General features: G+C 33.2%; 4 protein-coding genes and 1 long non-coding RNA gene across 45 annotated transcripts in view; 2 read left to right on the plus strand and 3 right to left on the minus strand.

The window, feature by feature from the left end:
- slo (calcium-activated potassium channel slo) overlaps positions 1–3,639 on the minus strand; it is a 107,925-nt gene extending 104,286 nt beyond the window's left edge. For 17 of the 31 annotated variants that reach the window (XM_076621675.1, XM_076621673.1, XM_033346086.2 and 14 more), the window contains exons 1-2: positions 3,423–3,616; positions 1,148–2,974 (exon numbers count right to left, since the gene is read on the minus strand). In XM_076621675.1, coding sequence (XP_076477790.1) covers positions 1,148–1,450 — 303 coding nt within the window. In that variant the 5' untranslated portion in view covers positions 1,451–2,974; positions 3,423–3,616. Of the gene's footprint in view, positions 1–1,147; positions 3,403–3,422 lie in introns of those variants that run through there. The other 14 variants (XM_033346108.2, XM_033346112.2, XM_033346085.2 and 11 more) reach the window with 8 other exon arrangements.
- A 1,306-nt stretch (positions 3,640–4,945) lies between these two features.
- On the plus strand, positions 4,946–8,455 carry ash2 (set1/Ash2 histone methyltransferase complex subunit ASH2). Of its 5 annotated transcripts, none has more exons than XM_033345895.2 (11): positions 4,946–5,148; positions 5,362–5,517; positions 5,598–5,776; positions 5,871–6,043; positions 6,231–6,405; positions 6,918–7,126; positions 7,194–7,371; positions 7,494–7,638; positions 7,719–7,854; positions 7,926–8,177; positions 8,272–8,455. In XM_033345895.2, the coding sequence occupies exons 1-11, from the start codon at positions 5,126–5,128 to the stop codon at positions 8,374–8,376; spliced, it is 1,731 nt and encodes a 576-aa protein (XP_033201786.1). In that variant the 5' UTR covers positions 4,946–5,125; the 3' UTR covers positions 8,377–8,455. The 5 variants fall into 5 exon arrangements, with proteins under 5 accessions (XP_033201786.1, XP_033201787.1, XP_076477823.1 ...); XM_076621708.1 differs by having other exon boundaries at positions 4,949–4,999; XM_033345896.2 differs by lacking the exon at positions 8,272–8,455 and having other exon boundaries at positions 7,719–7,867; positions 7,926–8,060.
- On the minus strand, positions 7,664–9,633 carry LOC117163541 (DNA-binding transcriptional regulator BolA). 2 transcript variants are annotated; one of them, XR_004465480.2, is made up of 5 exons: positions 9,515–9,633; positions 9,058–9,272; positions 8,802–8,870; positions 8,462–8,707; positions 7,664–8,332 (listed from the first exon to the last, which is right to left on the minus strand). XR_004465480.2 is itself a non-coding variant. In XM_033345898.2 (4 exons), exons 1-4 carry the CDS (start codon positions 9,543–9,545, stop codon positions 8,630–8,632), a joined length of 393 nt encoding a protein of 130 aa, XP_033201789.1. In that variant the 5' UTR covers positions 9,546–9,633; the 3' UTR covers positions 8,308–8,629. The 2 variants fall into 2 exon arrangements, 1 of the variants encoding a protein (XP_033201789.1); XM_033345898.2 differs by having other exon boundaries at positions 8,308–8,707.
- A 663-nt stretch (positions 9,634–10,296) lies between these two features.
- The window catches only part of LOC117163772 (uncharacterized), a 67,143-nt gene continuing 56,761 nt past the window's right edge, over positions 10,297–20,678 (minus strand). For all 6 annotated transcript variants that reach the window (XM_033346436.2, XM_033346437.2, XM_076621711.1 and 3 more), the window contains 2 exons: positions 17,920–18,208; positions 10,297–12,206 (listed from right to left, as the gene is read on the minus strand). In XM_033346436.2, coding sequence (XP_033202327.1) covers positions 12,039–12,206; positions 17,920–18,208 — 457 coding nt within the window. In that variant the 3' untranslated portion in view covers positions 10,297–12,038. The remainder of the gene's footprint in view (positions 12,207–17,919; positions 18,209–20,678) is intronic.
- On the plus strand, positions 15,530–16,736 carry LOC143303191 (uncharacterized). Its single transcript, XR_013059269.1, has 3 exons — positions 15,530–15,590; positions 16,025–16,107; positions 16,179–16,736. It is a non-coding gene; the product is annotated as an uncharacterized LOC143303191 (long non-coding RNA).

Here is a 20,678-nt window from a genome sequence, read left to right on the forward strand (position 1 = left end):
CGATGATTCATAACGTGAAACATTCACAATGACGAATAAAAATTAGCTCCAGCCATCGATCGTTTTTCGACAGACACTTATACATGGATACCATGAAATATAAATTGAAGAGTGATATTATATCGAATTTAGTTTGCAATTGATAAATCGATCTTGATCTAAAATACGTAAATTTTCAACAAATTCCAAAGCTATGATATTCTTTTTCTTCCTACAAAGAATTCCAATACTTGTAATATGTAATGACCGTAAACATAGTCTTTCGAAACTAGAAGAGGAGCTAGAGTTTGGCCCACTAACACGTTTGCGTTTGTGATCGATCGCTTTTCACTTTCTTCTTAAAAGCACAGTTATGGCAAAATCAGAACCTTTATCAGATAAAAGCGGCCTTATAAAGTATGCCTAATTCGTACTTTAACCCTCCGTGTCATAGATTATATCTCACACAGATGATCGAAACATCGTGTCACGTCTGGTGGAATACTTCAATTCTCGATCGATCTATGCTATTTTTCTCGAAGACTAACAACAACTGCGTACAATCCAGTGAAAAATTAAAAACCAGCGTAATTCTACAGAAATACAGAAATATATATTTAAATATGATTTATGCAGATGACGACAGAATTCATCGAGATCAATCGCGTCAGACTACCAAGTAAACGTAAGCAGAATGAAGAAACGTATATTAATGGAACAAATCATAGTGTATTCGTAATATTTCTGGGTCATTTATTACTCGTAATAATCTGGATCGTTTAAAACTCAATGATGTAATAAGTAATCTTAGAAAATTGGAACCATCTACACAAAACATGGCAAAAATTAAATTTCAAATTATCGCTAAATGAAACTTGCAAAAGTAAGAACGAACAACAAAAATTAAAAAACAATTGTGCTTACTTATTTGCGAATCTCTCTCTCTCTCCCTCTCTCTCTCTCTCTCTCTCTCTCCCTCTCTCTCTCTCTCTCTCTCCCTCCCTCTCTCTTTTACCCACTTTCTTTGCTCGTTCACTCTCTCTCTCTCTCTCTCCCTCCCTCTCGTTCCAAAGTTAACCAGAATAACCAAAGATAGGAGAAAGCAAAAGATACGTGTGCTTACAGGGAGTAAAGGCAAAGGAAGATTAACGGGTGAAGAGTAACTCACCAAAATACGTCCAGTGGTGGTCTGTCCAGAAATCAGTTCACCGGCCCAGTCTTTGGCCTCGGTCATAAAAGTCCCCTCGAACTCCTTGCCCTGGCGGCTCGTCTTTTGCTCTTTCTGTTTCGGGTCATTTGGGGCGAACTCGGGTTCCTTGCGACAGCAGAGGAAGGCGAACGCACGCCAGAGGAGTACGATCAGCAGCCCGGCAAGGAAAGTGAAGATGCTCGACAGCAGGAAGCACCACCATTTCCGTTCCTTCAGGCAGTCGTCTACCGGGGGCTGCTCGGTCGTCTCTTCGGTCGTCATTACGGTGGATCTCTGCTGCCCCCGGATCACACATTCACCGGCAGCTATCACAAGCGGCGGCCAACGGAGCGCTCCTTATACGCTTCATAATTTCCTGCTGCAACTCTGCACGCCTCGCGCTTCGTTGCAGCTTTCAACCACGAACTAGCTTCGCGCAGTTTGCGCCCACTCACCACTACTACTACCAATACCACCACCACCACCTCCACCACTACCAATAATACCACCACTACTACCACCGAACAACTAATCAACCTTTCTTTCTTTCCTCTCTTCTTCTTCTCCTATTTTCTTCTCCCTTAATTTTAATATCGTTTTCGCTTATACTAACTGTTCTCCTTCTTTCTCTTCTTTCTCTTCTTCCTTCTTCCTTTTCCTCCTTTTCCTCTTCCTTCTCCTCTTCTTCTTTTTTTTGTTTATGCACGCACGCCGCACGCACGCACGACGCACGATGCACGCACGATGCACGATGCACGCACGATGCACGCACGCACCGATCACCACCCACCCACCCACCCCCGTAACACGCTTATTTTCTTCGGAATTATCTTCACCGGTTACCAAAGCCTACCAATCCTGATTCTATCGCCGCTTCTACTGCCACTGCTACTGCCACCTGATTCTACTGGCTACTTCTACCGTCGCTCTTTACTCCCCCTCTCTCTTCACTGAGCTTTCCCTATATGTAATCTCCTGTCCTCTCGTTCCTCTCCTCTTCGACACAAGTCCTTCTCTTCTTCCTTATCGCGTTCGTCACACTCGTTTCTCCCTTTTCGTTTTTCTTTCTCACTACACAACACTCTCTATCTCAGTCTTATCTCTCACTTTTCTATTCTTTCCCTTGCGATCCCGTTCGCGTTTCTCGCCTCCTCGTTTCGTTCGTCCCGGTTTCAACTGTCCTTTCCCTGTCGCGAGAATGATGGGTCGACCGATCGCGACGCTAATTTTCTACATTCGAGTCGCCTGGCCGACTCTCGTCTTGCGCTTCTTCTCTCCGTTTCGCTGGACCAATGAAAGCTTTCGATCTTTGTCTACTCTCGATCGACTAGCCCCGATTAGTCAGTCCCTTCGCTCGTCGAGATTCTCCAGGCGTACATGTTCTTTCCTCTCTCTCTCTCTCTCTCTCTCACACACACTCTCTCTCTCTCCCTCTCTCTCTCTCTCCCTCTCACCCTCTCTCTCTCTCTCTCTCTTTCCCTCTGTGCCTGTCGATTGTTCTCTCCTCGAGCTAAGATTCGCGAGACTATTTTCGAGAACTATCCAGCGCGTTTATCGCGACCGAGTATCAGTGAAAATCGGTTTCGACACGCTCGGCGGCAGCTGATGCCGCCGCCGCCACCGCTGATGCTGCAGGTAGTTCCAATCTCGAAAGGGGGAGAAACAGAAAACAAGAAAACAACCCACTGACACCACTACGATGATATATACATACGCGTGCGTCCACGTATATACACATACGTGCGTGCGTGTGGTTCGATGTTTAACTGTATTTCAACGCGTGTGTATCTTTTGTATTAAATTAATCTGTATGTGTATATATGTATGTGAAATATTAATTACATGTGTGCGTATCAGCCTGTATATATGTGTATATTTGATTTGTATCACATATGTATAATCATATACATGACATATGTACAAGTGTATCTGCGTAAGTGCGAATGTATGCGCGCGCGCGCGCGTATGTACGTGTATATACTTATAAGTAAATGTTTATGTATACGTAGTATGTGTATGTAGGCGCGCGCGTGTACGTGTCTACATTTATATAGATATACATATATGCAAATAATTTTTAATTGGTATCATTTGTGTTATAGGTTTTATACATATATATATAATTATGCGCGCGCGCGCGTTTATACTTACAAGTGTTCGCGTGTATCACATATATGTGTAAGTGTATAGTTTGTTGGTGTACGTGTAATTATATGTATATATGAAGAAATACGTATATAATATGTATATATACTTGTATTTTACGTGTAAATATTATATAGTAAACCCAGATCCATGGATCGTACGCGACGAAACGCGCTTTCGATCACAACGACACGGAAAACTGATCTATCTGTACGCGTGTCCCGCTTTCTTAACCTACTCGACTGTACCACCGACGACGACGACGACGACGACGGCGATGAGGACGACCGAGTGTCCCAACGACCATACCACCGCTCCGCAGCAATCAATACGCAACAATGGACCGGGACCAATAAGCTCAGAGCTTTTCCTGACGTAGACGCACGCTCCGTTGCTACACTCTATTCCCCACCATCTCTTCTGCTCTACTAACCGAGCTTACCGCCAGAGGACGCCACATCGAACACCGCTGCGCCAAAACAGATCTAACCCCTGTCACAGCAACTTCTAGTTCACTAAATTATTCGGTTCCCGCTACTATTGCGTACATAATTTGCTTACTTTACGTTATTCTTGATATGTAACTTTGTACTCCAAACTTTTTATTTTGATATTTCACTTTTGGTTTTGGAATATCTGCATAATTATACTGTTATGAAAATTTTATTACATGACAGCATCTTTTCGTGGGTAGAACTTTCGTCGAATATCAAAGGATTAACTTATCGCACATTTATTGATGAATCTTTCTTATTGCAATAGTCACGAAGTCGATTGCAATATTCGTTAGAGTACTTCGCATAGTCACAATTTTTTTATTACGTTTCTTCTATTCCTCTCAAGTTTTACACTGGAATCTTTGTTTCTATGTGTTTTTATTAGATTAGATTATTAAACATCTTTTTTCATTTTTAAAGTTAAACTTTTTAAGGAACTGTTTATATATATGTAATAACTGAAAATAAAAAAAAATATGTTATTATACATAACTGTAATGAAAAGATCGAAACAAAATAAAAAATATTGACAAACATGTAAAAACACTAAACAGTATGAAATATAGCCAAACTTTTATTTATATGTAAATATAATTGTAAATTCGGAGAAAATATCATTTTCTGAATTAAAAGCAAATAAACTGAATAACTGAAGTAAATAACTGAATTGTATAATAATTCTTTCTTACTCCTCACAAGATATATTAATACAATCTGAAATAATTTTGAAACATGGTATATATATATAAATATTGATATTGCCATATAATGATAGAAGTACAAGTGTATGTTTGTTACTGATATATTTTTCTAATATACATTAATTATTATAATATATTATATTATTACAATATATTATATTTATTAATGTAATACAGGTAACATAATAAATTATAAAATTTATAGTGTAAGCTTCGTATTAGATGCAATAATTACATATTTTACTTACGTTAAATGAAATTTTAATTTTGTATAAATATATGTCTATGTCCTAATAAAAGTAGAACATAAATAATAATATTTATCATTTATATAACTTTTATCGTGTATATTTACTATTTACATTTTCCAAATAAGATAGCGTGATAATCTCCATAGTATCCAATCAATGGTAGTGAACAATCAACATACAGGTTATGAAGCGAGTTTTAAAAACTTCTATCGACAAACAAAAAGTAAACTGAAGAAAGTATGTACAATTGTGTATGCATATATCGTATATTGCACGTATTGTTGTATATTGTTACGCTGAGAACTTTAAAATAAAGCAAAATAGAAATAATTCAAAAGTAACAGAAACACATAAATTTAAAAAATGTCAGAAGAAAAGTCTGAAAGGTATCTATAAAGCGTTCATATTCATATACGTATAATGCCTACTAGAATTATATAAACAATAAGTTTGTAACATTAATAATAGATTTTCTGTAAGCTTGGTTCAATTTAGAAATATTTAGTTAAAGTCCTCATGATAAAATAAATATTTTTGAGGTTATGAACTGAATGAGGTTATAACTGTTTTTAAGTTATATACAGACGTATCTTTTGTAGTCCAATCGATAAAGTAGAAGGAGCACAACTTGAGTCCATTGATGACAAGTTAAAATCAAAGAGCGATGATAAAAGTAAACAAAAAAATAAACCAGAAGAAAACACTGAGAAACCTAATGGTCGAACGAGTAACAATGAAGCTGGAAATTGTTATTGGTAATTTATTAAAGTTTATGTTAAAGTAGATTATATAAAAAAAACAAGTATTAATGATTTACAAGTTTATACTCTTTTAGTGCAAAGGAAAGAAATCTTAACATTATAGAGCTATTATGTGCTAGTTGTTCAAGATGGTTTCATGAATCTTGCATTGGTTATCAACTGGGTAAATTGGTACCCTTTATGATGAATTATATATTTATGTGCAAGAATTGTTCCCCAACTGGTTTAGAGAGTTTCAAGAAAAACCAAGCACGTATGAATACATTTGAATATTAACCATATTTTATGATACATAATTTGATATCTGAGTTAAAGCTTAAACACTTAAAAGAATATGATCTTTCTAGCATTTCCACAAATGTGTGTAACAGCAATAGCAAATTTACTACAAATGTCGCAAAAAGAAAATGAACAAAAAACATTTTTTCATAAAGATAAAGATATTATTCCTTTCATTGAATGTCATTGGGACAGCATGACCACAATGCCACGTAGAGTAACTCAATCTTGGCATGCAACAGTAAGTCAAATCTACAACTAAATAATTTAATTATTTGAATATAAGTATAAAAATAAATACTTTATTTACTGTTGTGATTGACTATAAATGAGATGAAAATTTACTATTATACATTCCTTAAAATTATTTAGAATTTATTTTATATACAAAAATGAAAATGACTAATATTTTAATGTATATAACATAGATACACAGAGCATTGCTGAAAGATGTTGGAACATTATTCACTATTGATGAAAACAGTTCAGATGGTCAGTTATTCGGACTTATATGTTCAGATCTCCAAATGATTAAGCCAAATTATGAAGCAATGATTAAAGGTGGTCATTTGAAAGTAACTGAAATGGGTGTTCAACATGTTGGTAAGTTTAATTATCAGTTATGGGTTATATACTAGAAAATATACATACCAAAAAATATAGCTATATTAATAAATTTATTTAATATTATAATTACTATTATGTTTATTAGATTGCTGCATATTTGATTTCTAGTAATGTATTAATATCTGTTTTTATCAGTAAATTCTTAATAGTTAGTTTTTCTCTTTTTTGTTTTAGTTACTTCTTATCTTATCAAGATATTAATCAGTCCCATGATATCATACAACAACCTGCTTAATTGCAGAATATCTATGACTTGAATAGGTTAAGCTACTTAGTAAATTTTACGTTGTGATTTTTGTGTTCTTAATATATATTAAAAGATTATTGTATTTTGAAACGTTAGTTTCATTAAAAAAAAATTGAATAGTTGAAATCATATGTAATCTTATTTTATCTTATCTTTTTATGCAGTTTTATATATTTAATAATGATACATTGAACATTGAAAGTTATTAAGCGATTAATAAACATAACTATGGCATATACAGTACCACTTAGTGGAGGCTTTCGTGGTCGCAATGCAAAACGTAAGTTTCCTGGAGAAGGAACAGGTACAGGACCTGGAAAAAAAGGTAGAGGTTCTGATATGACAGCCCCTAAATTACCTGCTCATGGATATCCCCTTGAGCATCCTTTCAATAAGGATGGTTATCGATATATCCTCGCTGAACCTGACCCTCATGCTCCCTTCAGACAGGTGTGCCATCATAGTGTATATTTTACAATTTTAGTATATTATGAAATTTATCAACATTATTTAACAGGAATTTGATGAAAGTAGCGATTGGGCTGGAAAACCTATTCCTGGTTGGCTGTACAGAGCCTTGAGTCCAAGTACAGTTTTACTTGCTTTGCATGATCGAGCACCACAGCTTAGGATTTCAGAAGACAGGCTAGCAGTAACTGGAGAAAAAGGCTATTGCATGGTCAGAGCAACTCATAGTATGTCAAAATCATGATCTACTATATCAAATGTCCATTAATTGCATCAATAAGTATACATTAAATCATTTGGTATTCTTCTGTATTTTATATATTACACACATTGTTTACTTACTCTTTAGATGTAAGTAGAGGTACATGGTACTGGGAAGCAACTATTGAAGAAATGCCAGAAGGATCAGCTACAAGGTTAGGGTGGGGTCAAGAATATGCTAATTTACAAGCTCCGCTTGGTTATGATAAATTTGGATATTCTTGGAGATCTAGGTATGGTCTAATAAAACAACTTCAATATAGAATGGTATTTGTTATTCAAAAAATAAATACATAATTATAATTATTGATAGAAAAGGTACACGATTTCATGAAAGTAAAGGTAAACATTACAGTAGTGGTTATGGAGAAGGAGATACATTAGGATTTCTGGTAATTTTACCTGATACACACGATGCTTCACATTTACCAAACACCTACAAGGATCGGGTAAGGACTAAATGTAAGTTTGTTTATTATATTTTCATACGCGTTTTATAAATTAATTGATTATAAATTAGCCCTTAGTAAAATTTAAAAGTCATCTGTATTACGAAGAAAAAGATCAAGTACCTGAAGCACTTAAGGCTCTCAAACCATTAGAAGGAAGCAAAATTATATTTTACAAAAATGGAGTAAATCAAGGTGAAGCATTCATCGATGTCAATAAAGGAGCTTACTATCCCACAGTTTCTATTCATAAAAGTGCTACGGTTTCTGTTAATTTTGGACCCAATTTTAAATGTCCTCCTGGAGATATTACGTTTAGAGGGGTATGTACTATATTGATAAAAACAAAATAAAACAATAAAAATTAGGGTATACGTTTTTTAGAACTATTTTTCACGAATCGTTTATATTTTGTAGATGCATGATAGGGCAGAAGAAGCAATAGCAGAACAATCCATGGCTGATATACTTTATTTCACTGAAAATGAGGGAAAATTAAGACTGGATACTTTTGCTTTATGACATTAATGTAACTTTTTTTTTTAATTACTTTCAGTTCTGACTAAGTATTTTTAATAATTACATTAGTATGAATTTTAAAGCTTACATTTATCTTATTTTAACTTCCTTAATTGCATACAATTATCACATAAATTAGAACCTCAGGAAACACATCTAATACGGAGATATTACATGTGCGCGATTTGAAGTTCGAATATTGGTATAAGTAGATATCCTTTCTGATATAAATATGCGATCTTTAAACTTCAGAAGTTCATTTTCCAAAACCCCCTCTACAAGCTGGACTTGGAGTTATAGTACTTTTCTCTTTCCATTGATCAGGTGTTTTGGCCTTTGTAAATAAATGGTAAACATTTACGTATATTCAAATTTTACCATATTAAACTTATTATATTATATTAAAATATTTTTATAATAATACTTACTATAATTGATAATGCATGCACGCTACCTTCTAACTCTGATTGCAATAACTTATTTATCATTCGGTGGCGCTAAATCGATAAAATTGAACTTTTAGTATGCAATATACAGTAATGATACATAAAAAGTGATAATGCACAGTTCTTGTCATTTTAAAAATATAGTTTATGAAAATAAACGTATTAGCCTAATGATAAAATTAAAAATCTCGTATTTTAAATATTTAACTGAAAATTTTATTACATTTAAAATTCTCACCTTAATTAATGGTACATCTTTGAACTTGTCAGAAACAGCAATTATTTTAAAGTGTGTTTCAGATCCTTTAGGAACATTGTGCATATACGACTCATTTATAATTTCAATATAAGATGGATTTAAAGAATCTATCAATTTTTTTTTTATAGAAGATTCTACAGAATTATTTTGTATTGCACTACACATTTTTGATACTAAGAATGTGTTCCTGTAGCCTACAATTACAATTGTATGTATAGTTTAAAGCAAAACATCATTTTTATATTATATATAGAAAATAATTTTTTAATCAATAATCAAAATATTGTATTTGTAACCATGAATGAATTTGGTAATACCATTAAAAAAAATAATATAATAAAGTGAAACATAACCTCTATTTGTATAAATCAATATACTACAAGTATGAAAAAATATAGACTGATGATATTACTGTATCATACAACGTATCACTTACTTCTTCGTAATATTACTGTTGTATTATACATTTATCGAATTCTACTCCTGTGAACAAAGAAATTATTAAAATCTTTTTAGTAATGATCACGTGCTATAATCACATGAGGACAGTAAATGTTTAATCAGCCATATATATGTATATGCTTCAAAATAATATGTGTATAAATGCAATGTTTTAAATGCAGATATTATACTGTATTTATTATTTTATCAGCATAGTAAATAGTAATATCATAAATTATAATATTTATAATAAAATATTTCCTTAAATACAGTAGGACATGTTGTCAAATAAATATAATTTCTAAAAAATTGTTGAGTTACATATTCTTTCTAAAGCTTCAGTATTCGTATAAGTCATCTTTTATTCGTTTTATACTGTTGAATACGATTCCTCTGTAGAATATTGATTTTTACCGTAAAATACACTGTACAGAATGATTTACATATATAATGCCTTATACCAATTAAAAGACAGATATTGATTTAGTTATATTTTAATACTATTAGAGAGAAATCTGATACTACATTTCTGTCTTCTTTTTTATATTCACATTTGAAGAAAAAGTATCGCATATTAGAAATATATCTATTTCGATATCGATCTGTTATCTATTTCTTATCTGTCATTGGGAAACCTAAAAGCAGCCATAATAATCGAATTCATACTCAGTTCTTTTTTTGTTTTTGGAAATGAGGAAAGGAAACAGATTATTAAAATACGTCCATAGTTAAATAACAATTGCAATGATTTAGGTGATGTAATTAAGTATACACGCATTATATCTTTTAGAATACTTTATTTGATATTGTTGTATTCAGACAGATTTTCACGAGGAAAGATCCAAGCTGCGGCAAAAAGTTTACAATACAAGTTTTGAATAATAATTATCAAGTGACTAGGTGACGGATGCAGCTCCATCAGTATTTCATCGTTTATAAAAATCGTAGGCACGTTATTGATTCTTAAACTATCCGCATCACGTTCAAACATTATGCCATCACATTCATGATAAACAAACAATGCAATAATATTATTTACATTCTAAAAAGTTACGATAAGGAATTAAAAGGTCGAGCCGTAAAGGAACGTTGGCGCTTACTGGAAAGTAATGCATTTTTTCCTTTCTTTTAAATGTTTACAATATATTATTTCTGTCTGCTTCACTCAGAATTATAAATTATCAATTTTACTGCATAAAACTGCAAGTGCAGAAAATACATCCAACATAAAGTCAAATAGCTTTGCTAAAATTTAAAGCGTGGCACGACGTTATACATAGAATTCTTTTGTTTGTTTAAATTATTATCGATTAAAATTTGACCATGTTCCAGAGACAAAGTATTGCTTGATACAACAATACAATTAAAATACCATATTAGTATATAGTTTGAGCTCAATATGAGCTGTCGAATGATATTAAGAATCTTAAATTGGCCTATGTTACAAGTATACAACAAAATGCTACGTAACTCCCATTTTTGAAGATCAGGGAATAATTCTGATTGGGTGTAACTTCTTTTACTAGCATTCTTTCATACCCTGTTCTTTTCCTTAACTTTCCCTGTTCTTTCCTGTGTAACATATTAAACTCCTCAAATTGTATGTACGAAGGAAAGTGCAGGTTCTTACTTCAACGATCGGCCATTATAAGAATTAAAAGTAGTTTCATACTTTCACTGCTTTATACATCTATTTACATGTAACAACAGAGCTGCCAAATAGGATGTAGAAGAAAAAGTTTTGGCAAGTCTGAAGGTTATAAAATTTCAGGTATACGTTAATACTAGTGATTTGAAATGAATTTGTTGCATTATTCATGAAAAAACGTATTCAAGAAAAGCTACGAGGTAACTCGTGTTGTCGTACTCTTTACGTTCAGTCTCATAGAGTTCTTGACGCCATTGTCCTATGTGTCAAAGCCCAGTGATTTTTTAATCTTTCGCATAGCCGAGCAATTAAATACGCGGGACAGTTGTTTCAAACTTTTCCTTCGTTTCGATTCATGGCATCTTATTAAAATACCCAACGATAAAACATCACAAAACCTATGATAATAGAATTTTTTTCTCTCTGTACATCTCTGTAAATATTGCTAACATTATTTTATGCAATTATAATTCAGGCTATCATTATCCCAATCCTGTTTTACACAGAAATATTCAACATCAGAAGAGGGTCATTTTGTTTCTATACCTATGTATATCTTTAATGTGTCCGAAAACGCATCTTTAGGCACTTTTTGATATGTTTCGCGAGGGCTATGAACAATAAATTTCTGTTTTGTTTTACAATTCCTTTCGAAATTTCTCACTAAACGTTTTCACTTACATAAATGAATACATTTTTCACTTGTCTTTTTTTTTTATGAACTATCCCATTGCGCGTTCGTTTCCTTTTGCCTTCATAACTCGTGTCATCTCTATCTTTCTTGATATAATTATTATCTTACATAGAGGAAAGCATCGATTACCGAGGAAGGTTTGTAAAAATATAGACAACGGCGCATTAACGCTGATCGTCAATAGACGTAAATTGTTTTTAGTTGATCCTTCAGTTCAGGAGGAATGGCACAAGTCTCCGTCTCCGGCTTCCTTTTCACTAAGCGACGCCAGCGTCCCCCGATATTCTTACGGAAGCCCTTTGCAAATCCAGGCCTATCCGACGGTAATGCGTGTACAAGAGTATCCTGAAATACAATAATGCATGCAGTTAAGTACATGTTATGTTTTTCTTTTAATTTTACCGTTTTATTTTGAACTGGCTATTACACTAACCGGCAGAGGATTATATTTAACATTAGCATTTTAGAAGATTATACAAACTTTTTCTGTATTTTTAATCGTAGAATATGTTAGCACTGTTAGGTGGGAACCTTGAATATGTATAATGATTTATGTATAATAATAATAATAATTTTGATCAATATTTGGATAAATAAAATGGTAATATCAAAACATTGTATAACCATATTGTGTACAGTACTTTTATATAGATAGATTTCTTTTTTTAATAAAAATATTTATGAAAGCTGCTTGAATACACCAATCATTGCCTAGAAGTTGTTACAACGATTTTGTATATCTTTTGTCCGTTGAACTTGCTGTTCCAGGAATTAACGAAACGTGATATATTTAACGACTGAATACGTATTACGTTTTCTTAAATATTGGATGTTGATTTCTGTTGTAGTTTGAGACAATTTGAAACAACGTTTTCAAAGCCCATCAATGTTTCCTTTCAATATGAATATTATTCTTAATTACTGAAGATTAGTGTTCGTTTTGGAAAGAAATCTCTCATCATGAAGTTATATAATCAATAGAGCGTGTCATTGTTTAACAACGTAATAGACTAGAATTGAAACTATGTCGTTTTATTAGACATGATATTACGTCTATATATTATTATTTTATTCCCCACTGAATAACAGTCGTACATAGCACATAGCACATAAATGTTACTAAATAAAATCTCTTGATCATATTATTTAGAATAACTTGCGAGACAGAATGTTTAAAAATACGAGTAATAATTTAAGTATGTATAACAAGAATCGTTTGCTTATACTATATCTTAAGTGCGCTTGATTGTTTCAACTTCAAAAATAATCAATCAAATCCAATATGTCTTTGTGAGTTTCTTCAATTCTACTAGTTTACTCTACGTTCCGTATTGTTGAATTTGACGTTTGCAAACTTTAACAAATCTTTCGACAGCGGTTGAAATTTATCGCTTTTGATTGTTAGATATGGCGCAGCTTACAAAATATCTGATAGCCATGTCGTAGTCAGGCATACGAGTAACGAAGTAAGGCCACATGAGAATTACGACTTACGATATACATAATACGCAGCAATACGATTAGAGTGATCTATGAAGCATAGAAATAGACGAGAACGCGTCGACTGAAAAAGCAGGATACGTCGTGTATCCGGGTGCGATGTTACGAAACCGACCGACAGGATTCAGAGCTATGTAGAGCTATGTAGAAGCCGCGAGACGGAGAAACTACATACGACATACACTATCGTTCACAAATATCCAGACACTTTAGTTGAATTGTGGTAACCATATTTGAATTTAATCAAAGCGTGCAAATTAATGATGAATTGCGCAAGTTAATTCGTTTTACTGAGATTTCTAACCGCTTAGATATAATAATTTCGTTCCTAGGATTTTATAGGCTTGTTTGCACAATTGAATTAATATTATTAGCAAGAATTTAAATGTCACAAAATGCAAGATATGAGTATCAGAAAATTGCTTCATAAAATATAGGAACAAATTTAGTAGTAAAACAAATTGTTAGTTAATACATTATTCTGCAAGAGGTCTCTCAAAATAAATTCTTATAATATTTATCATTTTTATTATATATAATCTTTATAAGAATATAGATATTGTATTTTTGAGTAACAGATGATTCGAGATAACAAGTTGATACCTAAATGCAACCCTTGCAATCAACTGACTATAGAGTTAAGTTACTTATTGGAACACATGTCAATAACATATGTATCTTGTTTTTTTTTTATATATCACATACATTTTATATATCACATACATTTACTGTTTAAATTAACAAATCAGGTTAGAACAGGTTTCTTAATCTAGCTTCAGAAATTAAAGAATCTAAAAATAAAGAGTTTGCCAAGTAACAAAATCGTTCCACAAGATTTGACAACGTTAAAGACAGTGTTAGTTTGCATATTGTCTTTTAAAAAACGCAAAACAATATTCTATTATTAATAAAAATATTACACACAACTGTAATTATTATAAAGAATACAATTACTGTAATTTTGTGAATAAAATATATCTTATCAAAAATAAGCAATGTGCGGATACTTTTGAACGGTAGTGTATTACGAGGAGGCGAACAGGAAAACCGTTGGACGGAGGTAGATGACCAGATATGTATGTATACGTGGGCAGAGGAAACTGAAATCCTCGTGTCCCGATCGACATTTAGAAACGAACCGCGAAAGACAGAAAGGTCGGGAATGAAAATATCGGTTCGGCGAATCGAGGCAACAGAATCGCAGGAATATTGCCAATATCGTCAAGGAGAGACGCATTATTTCACCGTCTACGAGACAGCTGCACCCTATGCCCGAAGTCCTGTTGCTGCTTGGCAAACGGTCGTGGCCGCCCACCTACGCTAAATTTAGAGCCAGCCAGAGGGGTAAAAGCGGGTTTTTAGGTGCGCCTATGCGTTCAAAACACCAAACATAGTGGCTTTCGCGGTTTGCCAGATGGAAAATTCAAAGTTGCGACAGTACCTACGTCCATATAATTTACCGATGGTACCATTCAAACACGTGCAATCATATTGTATATATATAATGGTCTTCGAGAATGTTAATCGAATAACACATGAATTTTGAATAAATATTAATGAATATAGTAGATAAAAGATAAGAAAAGAGAGTGGAAATTCAGCTTTAACAAATAGGTTAGAAATATTTGTTAGTGTCTAATAAGAAATAAGATGACTGGCGTATAACAGAATTTTTAACATAACTGAGACAAGGTTACAAAAAAGGTGATTGATGTAAAAAATACGGTTGCGCTGTATAATATTCTAGGAAAGTCACAAGGTATATAAAACGTAGACGATGAATATAGTATTAAGGACAACAATGAATAACATTAGCAGTTAAGTTGCTCAACGAATTCAAATATTGGAACGTTTTTTCTCGTATTACTTAACTATGTATATGCGGCTGACACGAACAGGATCATTACTTACCACCGTTATAAACTGGCAAATACAACGAAGATCTTAACACATATGAAATAAAGTTCAACTACTACCGTTAGCGTTACTATGCCTCTTATTATTTTAAATATACTGACAACCGAGGTCGCCTTGATGCTTTCTAAAATGCGATGAAGATTCGTATCGAGACTCGTGAAATTCAGCGAATGGCTAAGCGTGCCTCACAGAATTCTAATTGCGCGACAGAGTATGAAACTTGAAAATGTTCAATCTTATCTTTTTTCCACAAAGGATAGGCTTGCTTCGTGTACGTTTTTAATCGTACATAAGAAATTATGTACGTCATACGTAAGTATCTTATATCACAAGCATGGAAACTTATGTCATTTTGATCGTTTAGATAATGAGCGATTAGATTAAGGTAATTCCATAATGGGAGTAATTTAAGATTTCTAATTTGAAGAAACTTATACACAGTGATTCATGGAATCACGATTATCGTGATTATATTGGTACGATTTGAAACTTATATTGGTAAGATTTGAAAATGTGTACATAAACCACAAGATATTTCAAATATTTTATGCAAACACACTTTTTATAAAGATAACCAAAATATTCGAACAGTCAATCCTTCATCACAGTTAGTAAGTTATGATATTTAGTGACGCCATCTTTGACGCTAAATACACGTTTGAGATCACTATTCATGCTGTATATAAACTTTTCACTAAATGTATATTTGCAATAAATGGCCCCGTAATTTTCATATACATTTTCAGATTTGTTTCAGATGTTACCAGTGTAATATCATTGCAGCGTTAATGGAATTTCAAAATGCCTTGTATAACAAAAATTTTCCCTGGTAAGTGTTTGACTTTCGACCACTTTCGCGAGTCACTCTATATCTGCGATATGTATAGTGTTCGATTCTAGAATTGAAATTCGAACGAGACTTGGTGCTTAATATAGAAATACTGTGGCTATTCTTGTACGAGACACGTAATAGTATAGGGGTAATAGAAATAGTTCAAAAACTAGAAAAGATATGTACATATATATATGAGAAAGCAGTAGAGATTTACTGGTAAGTGGAGCATGAAACTGAAACATACGTGTCATAACGGCAACAAAGCAGAGCAAAAGTGGCAACGTTGCCGATTGTTTGGGATTTTTCTGGCGGCGAGCCTCGGACTGAGCCTCGACCTTACAACTCGTTTGCCAGGCCGTCTACTCGTATGCCTCGTCCTTGGACAATCGATAGCGCCATCGACTATTATTAATAACTACTTACAATTTTCAAAGGTCTTGCCATTACCAAGTATATCCTGGAGTGTTACCAGATATGTCTTTTTCAGTTATAATATATTATGTATAGCCGATGCATTATATCTACTATAAATAACATATTGCACAAGCTTTCATAATTTTATGGATGTAAATTTTAGCGAGAACCTACCACGAAATTATTAATATACTTGAAACTACAATACGATTGGCAATATTTTATGTAATATAGACTAAAGATAAATAAAATTGTAATAAATGTATTTAAAGTCTTGTTGTTAAGATACATATATATATTGTAATCGTCGTCTCATTTGTATTTGTAACGAAGCATGGTGCATAAGAAGTTTTTTTTTAAATATTGGTTATTGAATTACGTTAATATTTGATGATTTGACGATATTATTTTATATGAAGTTCGTTATAAAAATAATATGAATTCATTCAAGGTCCAAGATCCACTTCATCAAGTTGACCAGATACAAGTTTCTAAGAAAGTTGTTTGAATTGAAGGTTTCGTAAATGTAAACGATAATAAAAATTGCAATAAAATTTTCACAAAAGTAATCTATAATCTCAATAAGTATAATATAGACCCTTTTGATAAAGTAAATATTGGTAAACAAGCAATGAGTAACATATTATAATAGTACATTTGATACCTTTTACTTTTATTAAAATATGCTCGAATTTTCGTTATTTTTTTTTTCAAATCTTTCATCCTCTATCTCGTTTTTCAATGTAATTTTCAATTCATAATATTGATATCCAGTAAATAAAATTTCCAGCAAATGAAATGTTTTTAATACTACGGTATATAAGCAAACGAAGAGTAGTAACATGTATGTATGTATGTATGTATGAATATATACACAAGATCGATCAGTTCTAGAATACACAAGTATAGGCATAGCAACTACGATATACATAGTTTAAACCACTTTTTATTATCCTTCGAAACCAATGTACTTCCCACCAATACCTTGCTCCTTAATTACATTACTTAATGACATCCTGTATCATAATATTCTTCATTTAATTTTACCCGCTAAAAGATCAAGATACAAACAAGTTTTCACACGTAGCAACTAATTCCATAAAAAGAAGGATCGTTCTATTAACTTAAGTATTATACGAGTAATCCTGGTAGTCAGAGAATAAACCAGTAAAATCTGGTAATACTGGCTCTACTGGTTAGCGCAGCCAATGTAAGTATACAGAGAATATGGGCGAAGTTAGAAGGGAGAAACGCGTAGTCTTCGTTTCGTTCAACATTACAAGTTCCAAGGAAGGAAAGAAAAGAAAAAAAAGAACCACATGATGAGAAATAACAAAAAAGGGGGAGAGAAAATAAGAAAGTAAAAAAATAGGGTTTATACATAGTACTAACCTGGTCGTTGTACAACGTATACTGCGTCGGTGTATGAGGCGGTGGATAAGGAGGCGGAAACTGCCAGACGAATTGATCTGCCGGATTGACTGTAGCATAGACGTTATCCTGTTCAACAGCTGTACTGTTTCCCAGATCCGTCGATGTGGTAGTGACTGACGTCTGCGTGCAACAACCTTCACCAGGATAAGACGGTTCGACGATCGTCGAGACTGGCGATGTTGCTGTTTGAACTACGGTCGCTTCCGGATGTACCGCATTCGAATGATCCTCCCGTTTCCGCAATTTGCTACGGACAAGCCGAATGGCAATCATAGTCCCATTGCTCCCGACCATTTTTTTTTTCTGTTTCAGTCTCAGGTACAGCTTCGAGAGCTTCGCTTTAGTGGATTTCAAACTTTCGGAATTAATTTTTAAGCCGTTTATGTGCCGCGGTTCTCGAATGGTATATCGAGAACGCTTGTGCCGGCTTCCGGAGAAAAATATAAACCAAAACGTAGAGACCAAACGACCAGAACGCGTCTGTATTCTACACGAAATAAATATAACGATTTTTTCTTTATGGCAATTTGCCTCTTATCAGTCTATTGTTTCTCTCTCTCTTTCTCTTGTAGTACTTTTATCCAGTTCTTACTTCTCACGTCTTCTATTTCTCTTTCTCTTCCTTCTTAAGCTTCTATTCCAGCATTGTGTCGCAAAGCCTTCGTCAGTTACAAGCAAAAGTATCACACGAGAGTGAAGTCTTGACTTAGGAAGTCCTGTTTAACTCCTCAATTCGATTACAGAGCACCCAATTGTACGGATATTAATTCGACGTCCTGCGCGACCTATTCCGGCCCACCTTTTAACTCATGCTATCGACGAAACACTTTGTACAATTCAGCTGTTCGTTCTCGTACGTTCACTCGACTAACAACGGCGACGCGTTCGATGACTAGTTTATGAAAGAATTCTTGACGTTGAACTGCGTTGCTAAGATTCGAATGATGACTTGTACGAGTAATTTAGCTTTCTTCTACTTGTTTCAACTAAGGGAAAAACCACCACCCGGCTTCTCTCACAGCCGAAGGGCGCGCGAGCTGCCAGAACTCTCCGAAAATTACCTCGTTTCGCTCATTTCAAAAGCCAACCGAGATCTGATAGGAACGATGCGGCGCGCGACGGTATATAATACCGTCTCGTGACGTCACGTGGACGCTGAGCTACGATTGGAGGTTGCCTCGAGCGTCAGCCAATCGGATCACTTACTGCGTGAAATTCGAACGGTACACGCTCGCTCGTTCACTCGAGAGCATTTCATTGTCGTCATTGCGGCCCCGGTTAGTTGTTGGAAAGGCCAGACGTGTGCCATGTATACGTTTTTAAACATAACCGTAGAACAAGGAGAATAACGTAATCGAAATATGATTCTAATGATTCTTTTTATATATAGTAAGTAGGAAATATTGCATAACGTTTTCAACACTTTACTGGAACCACATTTTGTACTTGTATCGATTATCATGAGAAACGAATTCGGAAAGTCGAAGTTTTTATTATTATAAGTAATATATTCTTAATTGTTATTGGTAGATCTTCAAAGTGTTTACTTCTATATTTATATTTCATTTAATTATATTTAGATCCATTTCTATTAGTAAAATTTCAATTATTCATTTTCTTTTGAATATACAAGATAACTTATCAACTTTTAATTAATTATAAATTGTTTGACATGTAAGCAACATATACAATAATATTTGCATGTTAAATATGATAAAATGATATACGATGCAATGATTGTTTTTGTTTTGCTTGTATTCAATATTTTGACGGTATATCATGCTAACAGCGAACGTTTATTGAGATTTTTGCAATGAAAATTTTATTTTAGATAATGTTATATAGTTATATAAGATAAATTACACATGATTTGTAAATGCTAAATACGCGTTTTTTAATGCGGTTCGAGAGGTTACAAAATGTATTCGTAGTTAATTTGACGAAAATGATGATTTTTAATATCATTTTTATGTTAACTAATTGTTTGTTTAAATATATGCTTCAGATGTATTTATATTAGATAATGCTCTTTTGATTTTCCGAAAAAATATAGCGTTTCATTTAAGTTGATCTTGGCAACACATTCGCTCACACAATACGGTATAGAGAAAAGCACGTGTCCTCCTTGAAATCACATAAATTTTGTTTTGTTTTGTCTTGTGTAACATTGTACGATATATAGCCTATAAATAATTCAAATTTATCGAATAAATCACCTTGTATAATGAAAGGTACCAAAATTTGGATTTTCCTCTTTAAAATGAACGATTTATATCTTTTGATAATAAATTCTCAATCGCTTTACTATTATCCTACCTTTTATGCTGAATTATTATATCAAGTAATATAAAATTAATGATAATTATCAAGATCCATATTACCATAAATGTTGCATACAATTTTATGTTTTGTCAATCGAAGCCGTTGAACAAATATTTATGAATCTGAATAGTTCATATATTTCGACCCACTAATCTGGTATATTGATTCCACGTATTTAAAATAAAGTGGGAAAATCCATATTAATAATACCTATTTTAAGTACTGTTTCCAGTGTTAATCCCAACTGTAAATGCGGAAGCAATTTCTCGTATGTGTAAGGTAACCTATCGGATACAAATTAAAAAATTTTTTACTTTATTCCTGTATTTTTTATACTACTGTGAAAATATGTTGTCGTAATATAAATTACAGTGAAAAGTACTTTACAACTTTTT

This window comes from Bombus vancouverensis, chromosome 9 (assembly GCF_051014615.1).
Source record: "Bombus vancouverensis nearcticus chromosome 9, iyBomVanc1_principal, whole genome shotgun sequence".
NCBI lineage: Eukaryota > Metazoa > Arthropoda > Insecta > Hymenoptera > Apidae > Bombus > Bombus vancouverensis.